Genomic DNA, 26,254 nt, shown 5'->3' on the forward strand with positions numbered 1-26,254 from the left:
TGACAGTAGATGACAGTAGATGACAGTAGAGGACAGTAGATGTCTGTAGATGACAGTAGATGTCAGTACATGTCAGTAGACGTCAGTAGATGACAGTAGATGACAGTAGATGTGACAGTAGATGTCAGTAGATGACAGTAAATGTCAGTACATGTCAGTAGACGTCAGTAGATGACAGTAGATGTGACAGTAGACGTCAGTAGATGACAGTAGATGACAGTAGATGACAGTAGAGGACAGTAGAGGACAGTAGAGGACAGTAGATGTCAATAGATGACAGTAGATGTCAGTAGATGTCAGTAGACGTCAGTAGATGACAGTAGTCGACAGTAGATGTGACAGTAGATGTCAGTAGATGACAGTAGAGGACAGTAGATGTGACAGCAGATGACAGTAGATGACAGTAGATGTCAGTAGATGACAGTAGATGTCAGTAGATGACAGTAGATGTCAGCAGATGACAGCGGATGACAGTAGATGTGTCAGTAGATGACAGTAGATGACAGTAGATGACAGCAGATGTCAGTAGATGACAGTAGATGACAGTAGATGTGACAGTAGATGTCAGTAGATGACAGTAGATGTGACAGTAGATGTCAGTAGATGACAGTAGATGACAGTAGATGTGACAGGAGATGACAGTAGATGTGACAGTAGATGACAGTAGATGTCAGTAGATGACAGTAGATGACAGTAGAGGACAGTAGATGTCAGTAAATGTCAGTAGATGTCAGTAGATGACAGTAGATGATAGTAGATGTCAGTAGAGGACAGTAGATGACAGTAGATGTCAGTAGATGACAGTAGATGACAGTAGGTGACAGCAGATGACAGCAGAGGACAGTAGATGTGACAGTAGATGTTAGTAGATGACAGTAGATGTCAGTAGATGTCAGTAGATGACAGTAGATGATAGTAGATGTCAGTAGAGGACAGTAGATGACAGTAGATGTCAGTAGATGACAGTAGATGACAGTAGGTGACAGCAGATGACAGCAGAGGACAGTAGATGTGACAGTAGATGACAGTAGATGACAGTAGATGTGACAGTAGATGTCAGTAGATGACAGTAAATGTCAGTACATGTCAGTAGACGTCAGTAGATGACAGTAGATGTGACAGTAGATGTCAGTAGATGACAGTAAATGTCAGTACATGTCAGTAGACGTCAGTAGATGACAGTAGATGTGACAGTAGACGTCAGTAGATGACAGTAGATGACAGTAGATGACAGTAGAGGACAGTAGAGGACAGTAGATGTCAATAGATGACAGTAGATGACAGTAGATGTCAGTAGATGACAGTAGATGACAGTAGATGTCAGTAGATGACAGTAGATGACAGTAGATGTCGGTAGATGACAGTAGATGACAGTAGATGTCAGTAGATGACAGTAGAGGACAGTAGATGTCAGTAGATGTCAGTAGATGACAGCAGATGAGACAGTAGATGACAGTAGATGTGACAGTAGATGTCAGTAGAGGACAGTAGATTTGTACCTTTGGTTTTTTCCTCAGCTTCAGTGTTTTTTGGATTCTTCTGATTTTCTGGAAAATATTTCTCAAAACCTGAAGAAGAAAAAAAACAGGTCACTGAGCTGGACACGGACATGTCAGGACTTCTGTACTAATGAGGACCGTCTGAGCATTAAAGGAACAGTTCCACCACAGAATGAGCGTCTGTACATCAGTTACTGTCCAGCTGTGAAAATGTCATTCATGACAAACCCTTGTTTTCATCTGGTGTCTCCACGGTGAACAGGGACGCCATGACACAGCTGCTGCAGGATCATTCATCCAGTCACATGATCACAGCCTCACGAACACAGGACCTCAAACATCATGATCTAGAACACTCCTTCCTGTGAGTCGTGCGCCCTGAGCGTGCACACACAGCTCACACGTGTGCGGTGTTCATATAGACGGCAGCGCTGCTGCTGTGACGACTGTATTAAAGCTGGCGCTCTGCTCAGTTACAGAGCTGAGCAGAGCGCTGCATCATCATCATCATCATCATCAACACCCACCTGATAATATTTCACAATAAAAGCCTTGTGTTGACAAATGAAGAGATTTTTGTTCATAGAAATTATGTCAGAGGGCTTTTATTTTGAAACACAAACAGGAAGTGTTGAGTTAAAAATTAATACTTATATGTCTTTCATGTCTGTGATGCAGACATTAAGATGGTTCGTGAAAGATGGTATGATGTCATCACGATTATCAAAGGAGCATTTTCAGTGTCGACATCAGATAAAACTGAATGGACCGGTTGATTCCACGTGCTCTTGCTTTTATATGACTCTGAATAAAAACACAACCAGACACAGAATTTAAGGCGCAAACTGCCATTAAAAAAATGGTCTCACGTTTTAATTAAAGAATTAAAATGTTTGTTTAACCCAAAGTGAGCGTCCTGTTCTCAGCCCTGTGAGCCTCATCCTGACTGATGATGTGATCGAAGCCTGCCAACACAACCTCAGAAGACACTGCGAGCACCAGGTGGACAAAACTGGCCAGACATCTGAGCAGCACCAGAGCGTCTGTCCACACAGGAAGACGTCCTCACCCAGTCCTCACACACACACACACACACACACACACACACACACACACACACACACACACACACACACTCAGAGTGCTGTACCTTTAGGTGGTCTGGAACTGAGACTCCTGTACACTCCCAGCAGCTCATTCAGCAGGCTCCGCCCCCTTTCTACCTGTCCTGCCGTGGTCGAACACGTCACCTGACAGAAAGGGGATGAAACATTGTTTACTCCATTTGTATTATGTTTTTGTTTCATCATTATTATTATTTTATCATTTTCATTTTTATTTTCACTGAGTCACTGGGCTCAGTGTCGGTCTTGTTTTGGTCGGTGTTCAGGTGTTACGGGGGTCGGTGTCGGTCTTGTTTTGGTCGGTGTTCAGGTGTTACGGGGGTCGGTGTCCGTCTTGTTTTGGTCGGTGTTCAGGTGTTACGGGGGTCGGTGTCCGTCTTGTTTTGGTCGGTTTCCCGTTAGCAGTTAGCATGTTAGCATGATATCCACCTACCTGCCTGGCTGGAGCGCTGCTGGAGGGCAGCAGCAGCCGGAAGGTGTTCCTGCAGCCGGCTGACAGCCGCAGGTAGCGGTGGGCCATCCTTACACCGGACTCACACCGACACTGAGCGGCAGGAAAAGACGGTACCGGGCCCTAAACACGAGTCAAGTTCAAGATTTCTGTTCCGTAATCACACTGCGCCGCCATATTTACTGCAACCTCCTCCTCCTCCTTCTTCTTCGTCTGTTGTTTGATGACGCATTCCGCCCCCTGCAGGACGGAGGGTGTCACGTGCTCCTCTCTGTTGTATTTAAATTAATCAGTAATCAACAGAATGTGACTTGTTGTAAGGATTTTACTTTGTCACAGTGATCAGGAGGAGCGCTCTGAGTACCACAAACAGAGGAGCAATGATCGCATTTCGTCTCGTGCAAGAAGTAAATCAATTATAGTGCAATCATTTTTCTCATGATTGAACCAGTGTTGTCTCTGTTCATCACACTCATCCTCATTTCACTGGATACTGACGGCTTTCTGTTCTGTGTTGGGAGGATTGGACACGGTAAACATCGTTTGAGCAGCAGACACGTGACACATGTAATAAACATGTGTATATATATATATATATATATATATATATATATATATATTAATTATAATAAAGGTGTTGTTAAGGCAGCAGCCGCTGGGGGGCGCTGTCGAACTCCCCCGGCTCTCCGACAGTTTCATGCCGGGCTGTGTGGAGGAATGAAGCTGCTGACCGCTGACTGTTTCCCCGGTGAACCCGCACTGTCAGCGGCCTCAGGTGTTTGAGCGGAGCTGCCGGTGTCACTGAGCTATGAGGTAAACACACTCCTCACCGGGTTATAACCCGGGTCATTAGCGGGTTAATAAGCGGGTTATATGCGGCTGAGAGAAGGACACACTGATGCTAACAGGCTAACAGATCAGCTGGTGGAGGATCGGAGCTAACGGCTAGTGTAGCTTAGCCGACAGTTAGCTTGTTTTAACTCAGTTTATAGCTTGTAGCCTCCGTTAGCATGGTGTCCCGATTAGCTTCACGGCTTCTGTCCGGTGTGAATCCCCTGACGTGCTGCTGTTAGTCGGGCTGCTAACTGAGCTGCTAACTGACAGCTAGCTGCTCGGCTAACAGCTGTCAGCTGCCCGGTGGTAAGCTGGACAGACGGCCGAAAAAAACACACACACAGGTACGTCACATATGATATGACGTCATCATATTTATGTGATTCAGGCAGTGACGTCTCTGTGATACCGTGGAAAGGGGGTTAATCGGCCAACAGGATGCTAACGTTAGCATGTGGGCCTGGGCTGACTGAAGTTACGAGGAGGACAGAGGTGGAGGAGTAAGACAGGAGAGAAGGAACACAGGAGAGGAGGAGGAGGAGGACAGCAGAGGAGGAGGAGAGGAGGAGGATAACAGAGGTGGAGGGGGAAGACAGGAGAGGACAGGAGAAAAGGAAGAGGACAGAGGTGGAGGAGGAAGGCAGGAGAGGAGCAGAAAGATGGGAGACGGAGGAAAGGAGAAGAGGAGGAGGACAGATAAGCAGGAGGACAGAGGAGGAGCAGAAGAAGGAACAGGAGAGGAGCAGGAGGACTGTGTGAGCAGCTGATTAATTGATCGTCTTATCTGATGTAGTCTAACTGCTGAGTCTGCAGCTTCTGCTCCCCTCTGCTCTCTGCTCCCCCCTGGTCTCTGCTCCCCTCTTGTGTCTGCTCTCCTCTTGTCTCTGCTCCCCTCTTGTCTCTGCTCTCCTCTTGTCTCTGCTCCCCTCTTGTCTCTGCTCTCCTCTGCTCTAGTCTCTGCTCTCCTCCCCTCTTGTCTCTCTCTGCTCTCCTCTGCTCTAGTCTCTGCTCTCCTCCCCTCTTGTCTCTGCTCTCCTCTTGTCTCAGCTCCCCTCTTGTCTCAGCTCCCCTCTTGTTTCTGCTCTCCTCTGGTCTTTGCTCCCCTCTTGTCTCTGCTCTTCTCTGCTCTCCTCTAGTCTCTGCTCTCCTCTCCTAGTCTCTGTTCTCCTCTAGTCTCTTCTTTCTGCTCTCCTCTCCTAGTCTCTGCTCTCCTCTAGTCTCTGCTCTCCTCTGCTCTAGTCTCTGCTCTCCTCTGCTCTAGTCTCTGCTCTCCTCTCCTCTAGTCTCTGCTCTGCTTTCTGCTCTCCTTTAGTGATGAGTTCAGGTCATGAGGTTTTTCTGGTCTTTGCTTATGTCACCTGTCAGTTCTGTGGTCAGGTGGTTCGTCACCTGACACTTTGGTTCCTCCTTGTTTCTACTGTGTTTGATAAACCAGAATGTTTCAGATGTTCCTGTTTGGAAACGAGACGGTGACGACAGATGAGCTCACACCTGTTAAATCAGGACGCCGTCTGGATACTGAAACACGAACACGTCCTGCACTGTCATGTGATGTGTTGATCAGCTCTGTTGTCTCTGTTAGGAGGTGGATGTCTGTTGAGCTGCTCCTTTAATCCCTCCTTCTCCTCCTCCCCCTCCTCCTCCTCCTCCTTTTCCTCCTCCCTCTCCTCCTCCCCCTCCTCCTCCTTCACCTCCTCCTCCTCCTCCTCTGCAGGAGTTGTGCGCTGTTGCTTCCTGGCGGCCCGGCTGTTGGACTATGCTGTGTTTGTCCACTGCGTGGCACCTCCTGAGCCGAGCTCACCGCCTCCCTCCCTGCCCCCCTCTGCCCGTCGCTCAGTCCGTTGACATGTACGCCACCCGCCTCTTCAGCACCGCGGGGGGAGGAGGAGGAGGAGGAGGAGGAGGAGGAGGAGGAGGAGGAGGGGGAGGAGGTGGTGGTGTTAAACAGGGGCGAAGGGCGGGGCTGTCCATGCTTGATGCGCCTCACCCCCACCTCCCCCACCACCCGGCCCCACCTCCCCCCGCTTACCCGCTATACCAGGGTCGCCCTGATGCCCACAGAGGAACGCACTTCCACCACCACTACCACCCCCATCCGCAGCCCGCGCACCTGGCCCCGCCTCCGCTGCCCCCCCACTACCAGCACCACGCCCACTTCCACACATACGGAGGGGGGGCTCCGGCTGGAGGGGTTGCCGCCACCGCCGGCAACAAGAAGAAGACGTGGAACTTCATCCACGAAAAGATGAGCTACGACACGTTCTTCACCATGAAGCGTCTGATCGAACGCTCGCGGCGTCCTGATGAGGTGCTGCGCTGGGTCACCCAGAACCCCGCCAAGATCTCCCATAACCACTACCCCGTTGCCCTGCAGAAGATTGGACAGCTGCTACAGGCCACGCCGCCGCCTCGAGGCGGAGGGGATGACCATGACACTGAGGCTTCAGGAGGAGGAGGAGGGGCAGAGGCAGGTGACAGACGTCAGATCCTGGAGCATCAGGACTTCCAGACGCTTTGTAACGCCATCGTCAATGACTGCGCCAAGTTTGACAACTTCAGCATCGTCAACTGTCTGTACGCCGTGGCGGCACTCGGTGAGTCCCAATGATAGTGGCAGAGGTTTAACAGGAGGAGCTCCTCTCAAGTGAGGCTCCACAGGTGTTTCAGTGGCCTGCTGGGAAACGTGCTAGATGACATCATGAACTAATTTGCTTACGTGTGACATCATTATGTAACAGTTAGCATATCCATGAAAGTGACAGACAGCAGAGACACAGGTGGGAGGTTCTCAGGTGGGTAGTAGTGACAAAGGTGTGCACCAACACAAACCCAGACAGGAAATGGCTGCGTAGCGTCAGACCTGGAGGATTTGTGACGTCTGGATCTTTGTGTTTGTGGTCTCTTCAGGTCTTCCCAGTGACTCTCAGGTGGTCCAGGTTTTGGAGGCGGAGTCTCAGTCCAGACTGAACCAATTTAACCAGAAGGATGTGTCCATGGTGTTCAGCTCCAGTATGAAGCTCCACCCGGGCAGCCAGCACCCGCTGACTGAGGCCTGCCTGGCTGGCCTGGAGAAGAACCTGGAGAGAGAGCGCCACCCGCAGACGCTCTTCCTGCTGCTCTCCTACTACAGACTCAAGTGGCGCTCGCTGCAGCCACAGGAACCTGCCGCTGCTACAGGGGGCGCCAACGCCACTACAGCTAACAACAACAACAACACGCCTCCAAACCCTGAACAACTGCTCGCCAACAGGTCGTACATCCTGATTTTCACGTGACAACATCTAAAATGAGTTTGATCTGAATATTCATGACGTCTTTTTGTCTTCCTCCGACTTTCAGGAAGATCTTGCGTCTGGTCAAACACACTCTGGCGAGTGTCAGCGGTGTTCGTGACCAGGAGATGGCACTTTTAGATGAAATGTTGGCAGCGTGTGTTCGTGAGGCGAGTAACAAAAGTCTGGAGTTAATCTTCAGCTCTCACCTGTTCTACCAGAACCGACAGGAGAGGTTCATCAGCAGCCTGGCAGGTGAGCTTCGGAAGGGGTTCACCAATGACTGCACACAGGGTACACATCAAGTACTCACAGGGCACACACTGGCTATACACAGGATACACATCAAGTACACACTAGCTACACATCAAGTACACACTAGCTACACACTGGGTACACACAGGGTACACACTGGGTACACACAGGGTACACACTGGGTACACACTGGGTACACATTGGCTACACACAGGATACACATCAAGTACACACAGGGTACACACTGGCTACACAAAGGGTTTACATCAAGTACACACTGGCTACACATCAAGTACACACTGGGTACACACTGGGTACACACAGGGTACACACTGGGTACACACAGGGTACACACTGGGTACACATCAAGTACACACTGGGTACACACTGGGTACACACAGGGTACACACTGGGTACACATCAAGTACACACTGGGTACACACAGGGTACACACTGGGTACACACAGGGTACACACTGGGTACCCATCAAGTACACACTGGGTACACACAGGGTACACACTGGGTACACATCAAGTACACACTGGGTACACACTGGGTACCCATCAAGTACACACTGGGTACACACAGGGTACACACTGGGTACACACTGTCAATACTATCCAACCTACCTTCAAACCTGAACCCAGCCATGGAGGACTGCTCCATGGAAACGCTGTGTTGATCATGTGACATGTTGCTCTGAAACAGAGGAGTTGCCAAAGAAGGTAGACAGCATCACTCCGTACACGATGGCTTTGATCGCCAAATACATCGCTCGCCATCGGCTGAGAGAGACACGACTGCTCGACACCATCGCAGACTTCCTGGTGAAGAAGGCCGAGTATCTGGACAGTAAGGTGAGGATTGGACTAGTGGTCACATGACCTCAGTACCTGTGTGCCTTGTGTACCTGTGACTGTGCAGATGCGTTTGTCTGTGGTTTCTCAGGTGATCCAGAAGCTGGTGTTCCCGTTCAGCAGGATGAGTTATCGTCCATCCAACGAGCAGCAGTTCTTCTCTCGGCTGGAGGAGGTGGTGGAGCTGAAGGCGCTCAGCTCGCCACTCGCCACCGTCAACATCCTCATGTCTCTGTTCCAGCTGGGACATTTCCCCGGCCTGGTGCTGCACCGAGTCTTCTCCTCCGCCTTCATCAGCAACGTCACCAGTCAGTACCACAACACAACCAGTACAGCCATTATAGCTCGACACAATCAGTAAAGTTCCCAGTCTAGCTGTGGGTTGTGATTCCTGAGAGGTCTTTCAGAGTCGATCCTGTCAGCAGGACTTCAGAGTACAAGTTACTGTTACCGCAGGTGTTTGAAGTATTGGTACCTGTGTGCTGTTTGTGTGTGTACAGACAGTCCGTACGCTCTCATCGTCCGGCGGTACCTCTCTCTGCTGGACGCTGCGGTGGAGCTGGAGTACCGTGAGTACACTGGACCACGCCTGCAGGACGCCCACAAGGTCCTGATGTTTGACCATGCCCTGACCGCTGATGAGGTCAACCGCAAGTACAGGTAACATACACACCTGTACACAAGTACAGGTAACAGACACCTGATCACCTCAGACTGGTTCTAACTGGCTCCTGCTACTGGATGAACTGGTCCTGATTCCTTTGTCTCTGTCAGTTATAAAGGTCTGGTAGCTGAGGCTCTGAGACAGCTGGTCGGAGAACAGAACTACAAACAGGATGAAGTGCTCGCTCCGGGATACTACACAGGTACTGCACACTGAATACTGCACACAGTAGTACACACAGTACTACTACCACACACACACACACACACACACACACACACACANGTAGTACACACACACACACACACACACACACACACACACACACACAGAGTTTCAATTTCAATTTTATTTATAAAGCCCAATATCACAAATCACAGTTTGCCTCACAGGGCTTTACAGCATACAACATCCCTCTGTCCTTATGACCCTCACAGTTTCAGGTGTATACTTGGACTCTCTTTTGTCTCCAGACTTTGTCCTGTGGATGGACGGTTCTGGGCGGGTTCTACCCATCAGGACTGGAGCTGGTCTGGCTCTCAGCATCGTTCCTCCGTCCTGTGTCGCCGTGGCGTCCAAACCGGCTGATGGAGCGGTTGCTGTGGTGACTTCAGAGTTCCAGAAGTTCTCTCCGTTCACAGCACTGGAGGAGGGGGCAGAGCAGGCCTGTCACGTGGGCGAGGCGATGGGCGGGGCCATGGAGTCCAGGTCCTTCCTTCCCCACCACATCCGCAGCACGCCAGGGGCCACGGCTCCCTCAGGGCCCCCACGGCCCGGGACTAACGGCGGCCCTTATGGGCCCTACTATGTCCCTGCAGCAGAGTACTACTCCAGTCTGGCCAAGGAGCACTCTCTGGAGAGCCAGGACAGCTCCACGCTCAGCAGCCCCCCCTCTGATGGCCTGGCCCCGCCTGGGGCCCAGGGCCCCACGGGGGCCGCCGCCCCAGACTCACTCTTCCAGTTTTCCATCGGGAAGATCCTGGAGGACGAGGGGGGGACCCCGGGGGGCCCTGGGACAGACTGCGAGCTGCCGGGATTCTACGAGGATGTGGCGTATTCTGAGGGGTCCGGGACTGACAGAGGGCCCCCGTCACTACAGCTCCACCCCCCTGACAGACCCGACGGGGACAACCCCCCCACAGAGCAGAGACAGATCAGGAGGTCAGTCCACCTCAGAGTCAGCTGATGGACGTCCTGAGGAGGTTTGACAGGTGTCCTCATGTCTCACTGTGTCTCTGCAGGGTCATCATGTCTGTCAACGATAAGTGGCACTACTGCCACAACTCAGAGGTCCTGGTCGGGTCTCGAGCCATGAGGGACCGGCACCTGAGGCTGCTGGGATACATCATTCTACAGGTTAGAGATTAGAAAGCTTTATTGTCATTATATAGCAATATAATGAGATTATAGGTGCTGCTCCTTTGATCTTAGTACGATACATGACAACATAAAACAGATCACAAACATGACATCAACATGTCACATACACAGCAATGAATAAAACGGTGCTAAAGGAGATTTAGAAATAAATAAGTTAAACCAGCAGTCGGTTGATTGCACATTTCTTGTACTGCACATGTTATTGCCTGTTCAGAGTTCTTATTGCCCAGGGAAAGTAGCTGTTTGTCAGTCTGGTGGTCGGGGCTTTGATTGACCTGTAGCGCCTGCCTGAGGGCAACAGGTTAAACAGATGATGTGCTGGTGATGAGAGTCCTTGAGGATGGAACTGGTCCTGCTGAGGCATCGGGAGCTGGAGATCTCCTCCAAGGAGGGCAGAGGGCAGCCAATGATTTTCTGGGCTGTGTTAATTACCCTCTGCAACGCCTTCCTATCAGCAGCTGAGCTCCCAACATACCACACATTAGCCCCTTTTACACTGCCAGATTTTCTGCAAATGTTGGGCCGTTTTGCCAGCGAGCTGTGAGCGTTTAGACACACAGAGCCGGATTGGCGAGTTGATCCGAGGTGCCCAATTTTCCGCCTCGTAGGGTAGTCATATTGGCGGAACCCTTTTAGTTTAAAAAGAACGAGGCGGCCTTCTGGCTGTTGAAGACTTGTGGGAGGAGCTCCTGTTGATGACGATGCACGTGCGAGCCACTGGCGGTGGATAAACAGGAAACAGACGATAGCAGGAGTTAGCGAGCAGCTAGTAGCAAGAGGGAAACGCAAACCTGACACTGTAAAGATGAGCAACTGGGGAGACAAAGAATTGCGCGCCCTCCTTGCCCTCGCAAATGAAGAAGCCATTAACCGTCACATGATGGTGGGGCCTGATCCTCTCTTTTGTTTCTGAAGTCTATGATGACTGGTGGTGTTCAGCAGCAGATTGTTGGCCGAACACCACTCTGTCAGTTTCTGGACTTTATCCCTGGAAGCCATCTCATCTCCTCCTATGATAAGCCCGACCACAGTGGTATCATCCGTGAACTTGATGATGGAGTTGGAGGGATGGGAGGGTCACGCACACACCTAACGTCCCTCAGTCTGTCTCTGTCTGACTCATAACTGCAGGTTAATTTAACAGCAGATGTGGAGTTAATGTCTCTGTTAATGAGGGACAGACAAATAAAGGACTGTCTTAACGTCCTCAAAGACACCACCTGAAGACCAGACTGACAGGAAACATGGTTTATTAAAATGATACCTTCAGTTGTCCTCACTGATGACGTCTGGAGCTGCAGCTGGTTGGACGTAGGTCTGATCTGAAGGACGGGTGGAGCTGTAAACGATTCCTCTGACCAACTCTTTAAAACAAACGCTCCCCAAAATAAACAGTTCCGATCAGCTGATGTGATGATGTCATACTTCGAACGGTGAACTGAGATTAAAGCGAACACACAGCGGTTTCAGACTGTGTCCTCATGTCGTCTTCAGCACTCAGCTGATCCCTGCACACCTGTCTTTAATCAGGACAGGTGACACTGTGTCAACCACAAACCTCCACCAGGTGGTGCTCAAATGTTCAGAATCAGAATCAGCTTTATTCGCCAAGTATGTGTGTACATACAAGGAATTTGACGCTGGTAGACTTGCTTTAAATGTACCAGAATTGACAAAAGTGGGGGGAAGAGAGATAGAACTCTGATACTGTCACTGGTATTGTACCGTGGGTCCCAATTTTGGTACCGTGACAACACTAGTCGCAAGAAGCACAGCCTCTGCTGGGCCTTTTTCCAGAGCTCGTCTATGTGTGAGGTCCACTTCAGGTCCCAAGAGATTGTGGTACCCAGAAACCTGAAGGTGTCCACAGTAGACACTGTGCTGTTGACGATGGTGAGGCGGGGCAGTGTCAGGGGGCCTCTCCTAAAGTCCACTGTCATCTCCACAGTCTTGAGCGGGTTCAGCTCCTGGTGGTTCTGACCGCACCAGAGGACCAGGTGCTCCACCTCCTGTCTGTATGCAGACTCATCACAGTCCCGGATTAGACCGATGACCGTGGTGTCGTCCGCAAATGGTGTACTCTGGAAGAGCCGACACACATCCTCTTCACAGACCTTTAGTGCAGGTGGGGGGTCAGAGGAGAGGGAGGATGGTGGAGTTGGGGGTGCAGGTAATCCCTTTGTTGAGTTAATTATGAGCACGACTGACACACTGAGGTGCTTGAATTTAAGACTCAGTAATATGAGTACTCGAATACCTTGAAAATGTTTTGACTTGGTCCTTGAAGTCCTTGCATAGAAATGAGAGAACAGCCGTGTTTAAAATCCCCTCCTGACGCTGTGCAAGCTCAGAGCAAGGACAGGTCGGTGGAAACTGTTTTTATTTTTTTGGCAAGGTGCGGGCACTCAAAGCGGAGCGGCGTCAGGTGTCAGTCAATCAATCAAATCAATTTTATTTATAAAGCCCAATATCACAAATCCCAACTTGCCTCACAGGGCTTTACAGCATACGACATCCCTCTGTCCTTATGACCCTCGCAGCTGATCAGGAAAAACTCCCTAAAAAAAACGTGGTAGAAAGCTCAGGAAGAGCAACTGAGGAGGGATCCCTCTTCCAGGACGGACAGACGTGCAATAGATGTCATATAGAATAAATCACACAGTGTAATATATAACATACGTGTCAGCAGCTCTTTATAAACAATAACAATGACTTCACATGCCAATACAAATCATTTAGCATCCCTGTTATATGGCAGCTGATCTCGTCTTTGAGTTAGCTGCTAACATCTGCTGTTGTTCTTCTTTGAGTTAGCTGCTAACATCTGCTGTTGTTCTTCTTGGAGTTAGCTGCTAACATCTGCTGTTGTTCTTCTTGGAGTTAGCTGCTAACAGCTGCTGTTGTTCTTCTTTGAGTTAGCTGCTAACTGCTAACAGCTGCTGTTCCTCTTTGAGTTAGCTGCTAACAGCTACTGTTCTTGGAGTTAGCTGCTAACTGCTAACAGCTGCTGTTCTTCTTTGAGTTAGCTGCTAACTGCTAACAGCTGCTGTTCCTCTTTGAGTTAGCTGCTAAGTGCTTACAGCTGCTATTTTTCTTTGAGTTAGCTGCTAACTGCTAACAGCTGCTGTTCTTCTTTGAGTTAGCTGCTAACAGCTGCTGTTGTTGTTCTTTGAGTTAGCTGCTAACTGCTAACAGCTGCTGTTCCTCTTTGAGTTAGCTGCTAACTGCTAACAGCTGCTGTTCTTCTTTGAGTCAGGTGCTAACTGCTAACAGCTGCTGTTCTTTGAGTTAGCTGCTAACATCTGCTGCTGTTCTTCTTTGAGTTAGCTGCTAACATCTGCTGTTCTTCTTTGAGTTAGCTGCTAACTGCCAACAGGTGCTGTTCTTCTTTGAGTCAGGTGCTAACTGCTAACAATTGCTGTTCCTCTTTGAGTTAGCTGCTAACATCTGCTGTTGTTCTTCTTTGAGTTAGCTGCTAACAGCTGCTGTTCCTCTTTGAGTTAGCTGCTAACATCTGCTGTTGTTCTTCTTTGAGTTAGCTGCTAACAGCTGCTGTTCCTCTTCTTTGAGTTAGCCCCTAACTGCTAACAGCTGCTGTTGTTCTTTTTTGAGTTAGCTGCTAACAGCTACTGTTCTTCTTCGAGTTAGCTGCTAACTGCTAACAGCTGCTGTTCTTCTTTGAGTCAGGTGCTAACCGCTAACAGCTGCTGTTCTTCTTTGAGTCAGGTGCTAACTGCTAACAGCTGCTGTTCCTCTTGGAGTTAGCTGCTAACTGCTAACAGCTGCTTTTTTCGAGTTAGCTGCTAACAGCTGATGTTCTTCTTTGAGTTAGCTATTAACAACTGCTGTTGTTCTTCTTTGAGTTAGCTGCTAACTGCTAACAGCTGCTGTTCCTCTTCTTTGAGTTAGCTGCTAACTGCTAACATCTGCTGTTCCTCTTCTTTGAGTTAGCCCCTAACTGCTAACAGCTGCTGTTCATTTTCTTTGAGTTAGCTGCTAACTGCCAGCAGCTACTGTTCTTCTTTGAGCTAGCTGCTAACTGCTAGCAGCTACTGTTCTTCTTTGAGTTAGCTGCTTTTTAAATCTCCCATCCTGCAGCTGTCCTGTCATACAGACATCATTTTGGCGCTGTTACCACCTCCACTGTTAGCCTGAAGGCCACACAACTCTGTCCTTTCATTCTGTGATTGTCCCTTTTATACAGGCTGGTGAGGAGGGATAAAGGTGCGATGTCACCACGGTGTAAAAGGACCAGTACCCTTCAGATGTCAGACGGTGTTTGACTTGTCTTTTTGTCTCCCCTCAGCTGCCGTACCATGAGCTGGAGAAGCTGAATGGCATCGAGGAGGTGAAACAGTACCTGCACAAGAAGCTGCTGGACGTCCCACTATGACGCCCTGTGTGTGTGTGTGTGTGTGTGTGTGTGTGTGTGTGTGTGTGTGTGCGTGTGCGCGTGTGTGTGCGCATTGTGGGGGTCAGAGGTCAGCAGCCCTCTGAATGGTGACACGTTAATGTGTTCATTCAGATCACAGCTGCAACTACTGATTATTTTATCAACTAATCTGACGAGTCAGTGACAAGTTATTGACAAGTTGGAGACGAGTCAGTGACGATGGTTACAAACAGTAAATGATGACTCGATGATAAAATAACGTGTCGCTGCAGCTTCACTGAGGTCACATGACGACTGTGCAGGTGGACTCAGACTCCCATCAGCCTGTGCAGCTGTTTAAAGGACCGTTATGCTGTTTTCTGACCATTTTCCAAACCAGTCACATCGTAGGGATCAGATCGATCCTCCGAACAGACTCCGCCCACACTGTGGTCAGTGTTCAGTAAAGTTCACTCAGCTCTGAGATCCTGTCTCTTCTCGTGACGTCTGGAGCAGCTGGGTCGTTCCGGTGGTGAACACGAGATCACATGACGAGTCTCTGTTGTTTCCGCTGCAACAATGAATTAACATTAGTAATGTTCAGAGTGTCCTTGAGGGCACTGTTGGGGTTGCTGTCACCTGCTCAGGTGTGACGGCGGTTTGATTTGGAACGTGGACAGCAGAGACGGTCCTTTAACGTGACATTAACTGCAGGCTGTGTTCTGATTGGTCGCTATGTGGATGAACAAACATTATATCTTTTTTTGTGGGTGGGGGCGGGGGGGCGGGCGGGCGGGAAGGTGGGTGCAGNNGGGGGGGGGGGGGGGGGGGGGGGGGGAAGGTGGGTGCAGTCCCTTTTTATAAAGTACGGTAACCATGGTAACGGCAGCGATGCATGTACAGGACTCTGTTTTTCGGGGCGTCACTGTTTTATAAAATGAGGCGATGAAGCAGGGGCTGATGGGTACTGTAGTTCTCTCTGAGTGCACACTAAGGGAGGGAGAAGGGTAACCATGGTAACGTTGTTTGTGTGCCAAAAGCCTGGACGAGGAGCCAGCTCTGGTGTGATGATGTGTGGGTGATTTAATGTTGGGGTCAGAGGTCAGATTATTTATTTGTGTATCAGGTGACGGACAGACGGACAGACAGCTTGTTTATATTCTATAAATCTATTCATTCAAATGTCTATAAAAGCTCAAACTGAACTTGTGTATTTGTGTGTCGTCTGTATCACTTTAACACAACATCATGTCACCAACACACATGGACAGAGTCACGGTCAAGTCTCAACTGTCAGGTCACGAGTCATGGCCAATGAGTCCAGAGTCAAAACGTAATCACTCTTAAACCGACAGAACACTTCACAACATCGTTTTTAACTTTGCTACAAGCTGATGTCAGCGCCATATGATCATCTGTTCCATGCTACCGCTGCATGTAGTTACACACTAACATTGGGGAAACATGTCATCTACTTGTAGGTGACATGTTTCCCTGATGTTAGCATGTAGCTACATGCTAACATCAGTGTCTTACCTGCTGTTGATTTCAGATCAGATTCTTTCTATATTATATTATTTATATTTATTAATATCCACATGCTATTGTAACGATTACTTCCCAGGCAGCCCACAAACGCACTTGCACGGAAATGATGGCTAATCTTTCCACTCACTTACTTAAATATATATATTTGCAGCCAGAAGTGACCATATTTGGGTGAGAGGGTGGAGCTGTGGAGGAGGGAGGGGTGGATCTATCTACTGTCAGCAGACAGCCTGTCACTCAAAGAGGCCCCGCTCCCTTAATGATGTGTAACTTTAAGTCTTAATAAAGTATAAACAGGTGAGTTGTATAAAAAGGTAGAAATGATCTCCAGAGACCAGGCTGTAAACATGTTGATTTCTACATGTTTACACGTTAGAGGAACTGTAGGTTTTGGCTTCCTTTAAGAATACACCTGTATTCACCACAGCAGCCTGGGTTCGACTCCAGCCTGTGGCCCTTTGCTGCATCTCTCTCTCTCTCTCTCTCTCTCTCTCTCTCTCTCACACACAAATGCCCCCCAAATATCTTTAAAAAAAAAAGAATACACTGACCAACCAGAGCATAATAAGCTTTTTGGCTCCAGGTGTTCATCACAGAATGAGAAATATGACGTGTGTTTGAACACGTTAATAGAAACTTTAAACACGATCAGAATGAGCTGAGGACTTCCTCTGTAATTACGGTTTCATAGTGTGATGTCATGGTGCATTTGAGTACATCATGAAATCAGACAACAACAATGAGAAAAAGTGCATTTATTAATTAATTTTCTCAGGCAGGCATCTGATTGGAGGCTGAACACTGGCTCCTCCCTCAGCTGTAACAAACGACAGCCAATAGGCTCCGCCCCTCCCCCTGTCTGTCAAACTCTGTACAAGCACCGCCCCATCCACTGCTCAAAAAACAACAAAAGAAACGGCTCTCCGCCCTACTGAAACGTTCATCAGATAAAAACCAACAAACACTCAATAAAACAAACACACAGGTAACAAAACGCTCCTTCAGGCCCCGCCCCCGCGGCATGGCGTCACCCTCTCTCATTGGCCCGCCTGGATGATTGGCATGTGAGGAGGCGTGGCCTGCACAGCCTTTCCTCTCCAATGAGGGGGAGGGGGCGGGGCTAGTCCGAGTCTGAGTCACTAGATTCCTCTGAGGAGGTCTGATCTTCATCGTCCTCGTCATCCTCGTCCTCATCGTCATTCTGACAAAAAGACAAAAAAAAAAAATCTTCCCTTTAATAATGTGTTAATAATCACCTGATACAGTTTTAAGTGTTTCTATATCAGTTAAGGGTTTTCGTAAGCGGTGAAGACCTACACACGTGTATAAGATAAAGAACCTGAGTTTTTCCATCACGTTTTAGTTTAAGGGAAAATTCAGGGATGGAACACAAAACCCTTAAAAAAACATTAAAAAATATTGTATATTAATCCATTAAGTTTTTTACAGATCAGATTTGTAGTGAATCCCTTAAGTGAAAAATTAAGGTACTTTTAAGGAATCAGTCTTTCATGCCTGATTCATTTTAAGACCTTTGCTGTCAAAACCCTTTAAAATTAAAATAAGTCCATTAAGATATTCTAGATAGATAGATAGATTCATTTATCCCCTAACTAACCCTTAATATGGGGTCGTTTTAAAGGGATTAATTAAATGCTCCCTGAAATCCTTCAGTTTTTGTTTTGTGTTCTCACCTCATCATCCTCATCGTCGCTGTCGGTGCTTCCTGAAGTCTCGTCGTCTTCGTCAGAGTCAGACGAGTCACTCTTCTCCTCGTCTGAGTCGGTCATGTCCTGCTGGAAGACAGACAGACAGACCGCACTGAGGGTTCCAACCCTGACAGACCGCACTGAGAGTTCAAAATGTCTACTCCACAAAATAAAAAGAAAACTGAAACCACATAATAAAATGAGATTTATTTTACAGTGTGTAGTTGTGTAGTCATGGTTGTGTAGTGTATTACCTTGGCTCTGTAGGCCATGGCTCTCTTGTTCACGCCGACCGTTTGCGTGGTGGCTCTTGAACTGGCCGCCTTCTTCGCCGTCACACGGACTTTAGCTCCAGGACTGCTGCGAACTTTTGTGGTGCTGCGACGTTTCTGATGAAGCACCAACAAACAAACAAACAAACAAACATGTTTAAATGCTGAAACAAACAATAACCTGCAAGGTGCATTAGCTTTCTGCTGTTAGTCACTAACAGACCATAATGCTAAACATTAGCTTAAAGACGACACAAGTTTTCTTTATTTTATAGTTTGAGTGTTTTTATATAAAAAATAATTAATAAAAATAATTTGATGTGTCGTTTGTTCCTGTTATTTAACCCCGCCTAAATTTAACTTAAAAATCTAAAAAAAACAAACATGAATCTAGTGAGTTAACATTAGCTTAGCCCTGCTAATGGCTAACACTACCAAAGTAATGTTAGCTTTGTTCCTGTTAGCTTATGATGGATAAGCTGTAGTTTAGCCCCGCTAAATTTAACTTAAAATTAAAAACAAAAAAAAAACAAAACATGTATCTAGTAAGTGAAAATTAGCTTATTTCGGCTAACGGCTAACGACTCATTGGCATACACTGGATAATGGGTATAGCTCAGCAGACAAGCAAAATAATCTTTAAAATCTGGAAAGAAGCACCAAAATTTGACTGAGTGTTCCTCTTGGGTCATTCTTTTGAAAAATCCCATTAGTCACGTAAATTTCAAAATGGCCGCCATTTTTAAAGATGGCCGCCATTTCAACCATCTTTTATGACAGAACTTCATTTTCTGGGCCAATTTCAATGATTCTGGTGTCAAATTATAAGTTTTTAACTATGGAAAATTCAAATTTATACATCAGACATCCTTTTTATATCTCTTTATGCCATTTACTCAAAATATGCATAAACACAACATCATTCCAGCAAAACGTTTATTAGAAATGTACAAAAACGGTCAATTGATTTGCTCATGAGAAGCTGAAGATCCTTTGCTTACTACTGTACATGTCATTTGTACAGCATAGCATAAAACATACAAAATGTAAAATGTAATTATGTGTAACCTGAACATTTTAGAATCAATGTACATTTTTCACAACAAATTCATCTGTAATGTCAATAACCTTAACATTCTAGACTCAACAGTTGTGTTAGAGTATAACTAAACTATGCTCTAACTAACCTATGAAACAGAGCCTAATCTTCACATCTTCCTGGAAGAGGGATCCCTCCTCAGTTGCTCTTCCTGAGGTTTCTACCGTTTTTTTTTCCCCGTTAAAGGGTTTTTTTTGGGGAGTTTTTCCTGATCAGCTGTGAGGGTCATAAGGACAGAGGGATGTTGTATGCTGTAAAGCCCTGTGAGGCAAATTGTGATTTGTGATATTGGGCTTTATAAATAAAATTGATTGATTGATTGATTGATCTGCAGCTACACAGTGCTATGCAAGCAAGACCAAAGCGGTAGCATTTGCACCTTGCACGACATTCAAATTTGCAACCACACTTGGTCAGTTCTTGGCAACTTTCTGCAATAGGGGGGAGATCAGTCCACAAGAGCTGCCACAGATCACCTTTCTTGGTCCATGCCCAGTCAGCAGGACTTTGTGCTTCTGGTTGACAAAGTACTGACTGACCCCACGTGCATCCTGCCTGGTAGGCAGCACGCTTTACATGCTGGAGTAGAGCAGCTCGAGTAGGAGGGATGGCTTAGGGTTAGGGTTATAAACTAATTTAAAAACAGTGTGTGGGTCAACTTACCCACTGGCTTATCTTAAGCCACTCTGCCCTACGCCATGTGTAGCAGCCCAGAGATCAGTAAGCATAATATTTTCTTTCAATGGCTGAAATATGGTAGAAGGAAGCTTCTTGGCCTCTCCAATACAATAATCTGTCCTCTCTGTGGTCAAAAATGTATGATTAGATATCAAGATTATACTTATTGGACAATTTTACACAAAGTTGCTCCCAAAATAGCATTTCTGGGATTGAATTGGTGGCCATCTTGGAAAAAATGGTGGCCATCTTGATTTTTACGTGGCTAATGGGTTTTATCAAATGAACAGCCCCCAAGGAGTATTTGTGCCAATTTTGGTGCTTCTTTCCGCTTGTGAAAGATTTTACTGAAAAAATGCAATTAGCTGGTTAGCTATAGATAAACACTACTAACGTTAGCTCAGGTCCTGTTAGCTTATGATGGATTTCTGACATTACACTAATATAACTACCACTAAATAAACACAAGCTAACGTGGTATTGTTCATGTATATCAGTGCAGTCGTTGTGCAGCTGTACGAATTTAATAAACTGAACTCTTTATTGTGTTTTTTTCTGTTTTATATTCAGGATGTTTTTTATGTCTCAGCACTAAAACAAATTCCCTGAATGTAAAAAAACCTAAACTGTTAATGAACCGACTGTGATTAGCATCAACATCATGTTAACTCAGTGTCCACGTATTCTGCTGCTAGCTTCACTAACGTTAGCTGCAGTTCATGGTACAGAAAGAAGAATAAAAACACAGACTCTAGACTGAATCATCGTGACGTCACGCTAACGACAGTCACTTCCAGCTGGACGGCTGGCTGAACAGACAGATCTGTACAATCTGTGAAAGGTTGAGCTGCAACGTTTAAAGAATGTTAGTTAAACCTCTGAGATGCTTCTGCTGGGATCATCTGCTGTTCTGTGTTGTTGAGGTTTCAGCTGTGATGAATGAAACTCACAGAGACAGAAGCTGAGCAGCGTCCTGCTGTGGACACACGTCACCTACGACACCTACAGCTGTATTCAGATATCTGCTCCTCACACAGCGACTGATGGAGTCTGGCTCTGAAAAACTGATACGGATTTTTCCAGGTGGCTGAAATCGGACCAACTGATGCAGCGTTTGTTCAGCGTCATTTGATTTTATTTATGTGATGCAGTGTTTCTACCCAGAGTTATTGTAAACAACCACTGTGATAGGACGAAAACTTTCCACACTCACCGAGGAGGAGAACTCTTTGTAGACGGCTCGGTCCTGAGGAGACAGAGACTGAAGACAACAACAACAAAATTAGACATTCATTGTTTGTGTGTCACACAGACTGATTAATAAAGATGGACGCTATGACAAAACATCCCCTGGTGGCTGGCTCCGCCCCCAATCCCTAAATGACGTCACCAGAGGACGACGGTTCAGCTCTGTGGGACGTGTTGTCCATCTTCATCCACAGACTGGCGTCAGAGCAACTTCGCTTAGCAACAGTCACATCATGAAAGCTGGCTGAGCTGTGATTGGCTCTGACCTCTCTGTGTACTTTAGGGACTGTTCGTCACTTACAGCGGGGGATGGTGAAAAAAGTGTGTCAATTACGTTTTTGGTATTCATTATATTACTAATGTTTTTCTTTAAAAAATGACTTTAAAGTACTGGGTGAGTTTTAAAGAACCCATCACCTCTGACCCCGCGGCGCTTGTGACGTCCTCACGAAGGTTTGGAGGTTCTTTAGAAAAATTTGGCCATTGTATTTTTTTTTCTTTGCAATTTTCTTTTTCCAGTGGTCCTTGAACACATCATGTGCGATACGCGCTTCCATCAGAAAAAAGAAAAACATACATTGGGCTAAAAACAAAGCGTTTGTCTGAAGGCACCAGCATCATCCACAGGAGGGACAAACTGAGGCTTTCTTCATCTCCAACCTTTAACGTTTGTGATGGAAATTATGAATGTAATTTAAAAGGTAATCAACACTATAATAAACATTATACATTTATGTCAAATCTATGCAGCATGTAACACCTCTGTAACGGAAACTTTTCGGCCTCTGAGCCGTCGTCAGAGAGAACGTGATGTAACGCTGCATTTTATGTCTCGTCAGGACGTCAGAGGATCGAGTGGCCCACATGACGTTTACCGTCTGTCGGCGTGGAACAAGCTGCAAGTGCTTCACGTGATGTCAGAGGGCGTGACTGGATGAGACGTTGGTTAAAGATCCCTGACAGCCTCGCTCTGCGTACTCAGCTCAGTCTGGACTGTTTGAGTTAAACGTACAGAAAGACGAGTTTCTGACTCTGCGTGTTTCGTCAGGTAGAAATCAGCAGCACACTTACAATCATCAGACCGCCCCCCCGATAAATATACAACAGTCCCTTTTTATTGATATCTACACTCACTGTGCTCCTGTTTACACTGACTTCATTTATTTTCCATCTCATTAATATTTTAGCTGTTTTCTGTTTAATGTCTCGGGTTCAGATTTTGCTGTGAGTTTTTTTAAAATAGATATTTAATGAGCAACAGGCGGAGGAGCGTCACGGCTGCCTCTCTGAAACTGTTGATGATGATGAAGACGATGAAGATGATAAATAAAGCTGCAGCTGTGTTTAGTTCACGTTTCTCTGTCGTTGTTGTATCGTTCATAAAGTTATCGTTCAATTCAATTTTCCCTTCAAATGAATAAAGTTTTATGGTTCATGTTACACGTCAGGCGCCATCAAGTGCTGAACGGACGCTGTACTCCAGACATGGGCGGTTGCCGTGGCGACAGTGTGAGTTACCTTGACCCAGTCCTCCAGCTCGGCCTTGTACTCCACCTGCTGCTCCTCCACCATCTTCTTGTACTTGTCTTTCTGACTCTGGCTCAGTTTGTGCCACCTCTTCCCGATCTCCACCATGCGCTCTTTCAGGCTGAAGTGATTCAGCTCGCCATTGGTCAGCAGCTCCTGGGAGAACATCTGATACCCGCTCCTATTGGACAGAGTCAGCAGGGGGAGGGGCTTACTACAAGGCCGCTTAAACTCTTTAAGGAAGACAGAAGTTCACTGGTTCCTCCAAACATGTCAAGATTTCTCCAACATGCTGGATTCTACAGTGAACGTCTGCCACCAAACACATCACTCATTCATTCATTCATTGGCTGATTCATTCATTCATTGGCTGATTAATCCAGAACATAACGACCAGCTGACTGTTGAAGTCGTGATGGAAACAGTGAAATAAAGCTGCAGTAAAACACAGCGTGTAATGAGCTGTTCGTTAGCACAGCGTCAGTTCATCATTACATCATCAGTTCAGCTCGTTAAACACTTCCTGTCGGTGTCAGTGAACTCAACATGAGAGCGACAGTCAGACTCACACTGGAGGTTTCTTCGGTTCTCCATCAAACTTGGGTTTCCTCTGGCTCTGAGCCGGCACTGCTGCCGCCGCTGGAGCTCTCATCTCCAACAGCTCCCTCTGCAGGACACCCACAGTCAGTGCAACGCCTTGTACAAACTCCATGAGACGCGTCCACAGAGGGACGACAGGGGGGTCGTTTAGAGTATTAATACTATATCCTGTCAGTGTAACGGCTTCCAATCAATAATCAATACACAGTTAAACAGATTAACATTTAAATTCATGAATAAAGTGAGAAAACTTTTTGTGGTGTTAAAGTAAACGTGACTTCTACGCATGTTTTCTTTAAAATAAAATTGTCACTTTTTTTTTTCTTTGAAATTTTTTGTCAATTTTCTTTTCTTTAAAATTCTAGCTATTTGTTTTTCTTCAACAAGTGTTTGGCGTTTATTTTTCTATGAAATTTTTTGGCCATTTAAAAAAAAACCAAATTAGCTATTTTTCCGAAATTTTTTGGCCATTTTTTTCCTCGTACAATATATCGGGCAACTTGAAAAAGAAAACACGCCTCTTTAACCCGAGGTGGTTCGACAGGCGTGCTTTCTTTCAAAATATTTTAGTTTCTGTAAACACGTTTGGTGACTTTTTGTTTTTCTTTAATTGAAAAAATTCAGAGGTGGGCGGGGTCAGTGTATGGGGGGGTGTGGCTCACTGACCACGGGATGGTACTGAACCTCGTAACGCTTCTGATCCTCTGCTGCCTTCTTGATCCAAGGAATCTTCTCCTTCTTCTCCATCGACTTCCAGGCCGCCTCCATCGCCACCTGAGCCTTCCTGCGGTCGCTCTGCAGAGCAAGTCACATGACCAACAGTCAAACCCTGTACGCTACATTTCCCCCAGGTCCCGTGTGGACGCTGTGGGGCGCGCTGCTGCTTCATGCCATTCACACTGATGATGTATCATCAAATGCACTGATTGGATAAATGCCTGCTAGCTGGGCAGAGTCTAGTTCTCTCTCACCGCTTCAAACAGGAAATAACATTCTGATATCTCAACCAGACAATTCACAAAGTTTATTTCTGAAAACATTCAAGGTGGAAGAGGCGGAGCGTCGTTAGTGTGACGCAGCTGCGATTCATCGTTGTGTATTTCCTCCTAATAAAAGTGTTTAATGAATCTGAGGTGTTTTTGTCGACAGCTGATCAAACTGAAGGTGAATATTGACAACAACAACAATAATAATGATCTCACTCTGTATTTAGCCAGGTAGTCTCCGATCACACTGTGCTGCCACATCTCCTCGGCTGTTTTTGGCGTCACTGGAAGCTTCGCCGCCTTCTTCCCATCCCGTCTGTCTTTCGGTGGTCCGGCAGGTGCCCACGTCTCTGGCTCCGCCTCCCGACACCGCTCCTGGGACAACAGGAGAAACACCAACTGACAGGTGAGTTCACAGTCACAGGGATCCGACCTGGAGTTAAAGAAGAACGTTCAGACCTTGACAGAAGGAGACTTGGCTCTGTGCGGGCTGGCGGCCACACCCCCTCCCAGTCTGGCTCCACCCAGTTTCTCCTCACCCATGACTCGATCTCGTTCCTCCTCTGGGAGACTCTGAAAAACAAACGAGCCGACGTTACGTTCATATCAACCCTCAGTGTTCACGTCGTCGTGTCTTTGACTTCCTGTCTGAGTTTGTGAACTGCGATTTTATCGGATGAATATTTGACGAATTGTTTCCTGTTGCGGTCGGATTAACTTCCTGTGTGTGAAGTTCTGTCTGTCTGTGAACTCTTTACAAACAGAGGTAACTTTTTCTGACGGAGGCGTTTCAGTGTTCGCACTGAGCTGGTTCATGTTTTTACATCTGCAGGAAGCAGCTGATGATGCCATGTTGACGTACCTCCAGAAACCGCTGCAGGTCGATGTCGTACTGCTTCTTTCTCTGTTGAAACACAAAGGTTAGACAGAAACAGGAAGTGAGAGCAGATTTCACATTAAGAGGAGGTGAATCCTGGCGTGATGCTGGCGTGTTGACACCAACCTGCTCGCAGCGTTTCTGGAACATGTCCTTCTCTTTCTGTGTCATCATCTTCCACTGTTTACTGCACAGCACCATCCGCTCCGTGCTCGGGACATCCTTCATGTTCACCATCAGCTCCGCACAGTACAGAGAGTAGCCGTTACTGGCCGGGAACACACAGCTGTTAGCCACGCCCACTCTCCAAACACACACTAACATCCTGTCAACATTCGCTAGGTCATTGGCGTCCTGTCACCATTTCATTACCCTCTTACTCATCGAACATCAGCTGATAAACTTCCTGTTCATGGGCGCATTAGCATTTAACTCATTAGCATTTAGCTCATTAGCATTTAGCTCGTTAGCAGAGAGTGAATTCAGACTCACGGCGGTGGTTTCGTAGGCCGTCCGTCAAACTTGTCCTTCAGCTGTCTCTCTGCTTTAGTGAGGACCGAGCGGACGTGATCGTCAGAGTTCACGTCAGGGTGAGCTTCATGATACGCTCTCATACTGCCCTGCATGACATCACACATGACATCACACAGATCAACATGTGATCTCAGTCCAGACACCTGCTCATGCTGAGAATCATCTGGCTTCAGTCTGGTTCAATCTGGTTCGGTCTGGATCAGTCTGGTTCAGTTCAGTCTGGGTCAGTCTGGTTCAGTTCAGTCTGGATCAGTCTGGTTCAGGTCAGTCTGGATCAGTCTGGTTCAGGTCAGTCTGGATCAGTCTGGTTCAGTTCAGTCTGGTTCAGTTCAGTCTTGATCAGTCTGGTTCAGGTCAGTCTGGTTCAGTTCAGTCTGGATCAGTCTGGTTCAGTTTAGTCTGGATCAGTCTGGTTCAGGTCAGTCTGGATCAGTCTGGATCAGTCTGGTTCAGTTCAGTCTGGTTCAG

At 47.1% G+C, this 26,254-nt stretch overlaps 3 protein-coding genes across 10 annotated transcripts in view; 1 reads left to right on the forward strand and 2 right to left on the reverse strand.

The window, feature by feature from the left end:
- afg3l2 (AFG3-like AAA ATPase 2) overlaps positions 1 to 3,292 on the reverse strand; it is a 22,488-nt gene extending 19,196 nt beyond the window's left edge. For both annotated transcript variants that reach the window (XM_050075067.1, XM_050075066.1), the window contains exons 1-3: positions 3,057 to 3,292; positions 2,650 to 2,749; positions 1,500 to 1,568 (exon numbers count right to left, since the gene is read on the reverse strand). In XM_050075067.1, the coding sequence (XP_049931024.1) occupies positions 1,500 to 1,568; positions 2,650 to 2,749; positions 3,057 to 3,143 (256 nt within the window). In that variant the 5' untranslated portion in view covers positions 3,144 to 3,292. The remainder of the gene's footprint in view (positions 1 to 1,499; positions 1,569 to 2,649; positions 2,750 to 3,056) is intronic.
- A 459-nt stretch (positions 3,293 to 3,751) lies between these two features.
- fastk (Fas-activated serine/threonine kinase) lies at positions 3,752 to 15,913 on the forward strand. The gene is made up of 12 exons (XM_050033270.1): positions 3,752 to 3,887; positions 5,623 to 6,502; positions 6,816 to 7,158; positions 7,248 to 7,435; positions 8,144 to 8,292; positions 8,384 to 8,600; positions 8,793 to 8,952; positions 9,067 to 9,158; positions 9,430 to 10,117; positions 10,198 to 10,312; positions 14,643 to 15,508; positions 15,550 to 15,913. The coding sequence occupies exons 2-11, from the start codon at positions 5,665 to 5,667 to the stop codon at positions 14,727 to 14,729; spliced, it is 2,877 nt and encodes a 958-aa protein (XP_049889227.1). The 5' UTR covers positions 3,752 to 3,887; positions 5,623 to 5,664; the 3' UTR covers positions 14,730 to 15,508; positions 15,550 to 15,913.
- A 1,082-nt stretch (positions 15,914 to 16,995) lies between these two features.
- The window catches only part of ubtfl (upstream binding transcription factor, like), a 17,354-nt gene continuing 8,095 nt past the window's right edge, over positions 16,996 to 26,254 (reverse strand). For 4 of the 7 annotated variants that reach the window (XM_050032573.1, XM_050032575.1, XM_050032572.1 and 1 more), the window contains exons 9-20: positions 25,745 to 25,872; positions 25,379 to 25,520; positions 25,238 to 25,279; positions 24,835 to 24,948; positions 24,592 to 24,750; positions 24,056 to 24,184; positions 23,359 to 23,456; positions 22,781 to 22,970; positions 21,228 to 21,275; positions 18,220 to 18,354; positions 17,951 to 18,052; positions 16,996 to 17,457 (exon numbers count right to left, since the gene is read on the reverse strand). In XM_050032573.1, the coding sequence (XP_049888530.1) occupies positions 17,377 to 17,457; positions 17,951 to 18,052; positions 18,220 to 18,354; positions 21,228 to 21,275; positions 22,781 to 22,970; positions 23,359 to 23,456; positions 24,056 to 24,184; positions 24,592 to 24,750; positions 24,835 to 24,948; positions 25,238 to 25,279; positions 25,379 to 25,520; positions 25,745 to 25,872 (1,368 nt within the window). In that variant the 3' untranslated portion in view covers positions 16,996 to 17,376. The remainder of the gene's footprint in view (positions 17,458 to 17,950; positions 18,053 to 18,219; positions 18,355 to 21,227; positions 21,276 to 22,780; positions 22,971 to 23,358; positions 23,457 to 24,055; positions 24,185 to 24,591; positions 24,751 to 24,834; positions 24,949 to 25,237; positions 25,280 to 25,378; positions 25,521 to 25,744; positions 25,873 to 26,254) is intronic. The other 3 variants (XM_050032577.1, XM_050032578.1, XM_050032576.1) reach the window with 2 other exon arrangements.

This window comes from Epinephelus moara, chromosome 21, assembly GCF_006386435.1.
Source record: "Epinephelus moara isolate mb chromosome 21, YSFRI_EMoa_1.0, whole genome shotgun sequence".
In the NCBI taxonomy this organism is placed as follows: domain Eukaryota; kingdom Metazoa; phylum Chordata; class Actinopteri; order Perciformes; family Serranidae; genus Epinephelus; species Epinephelus moara.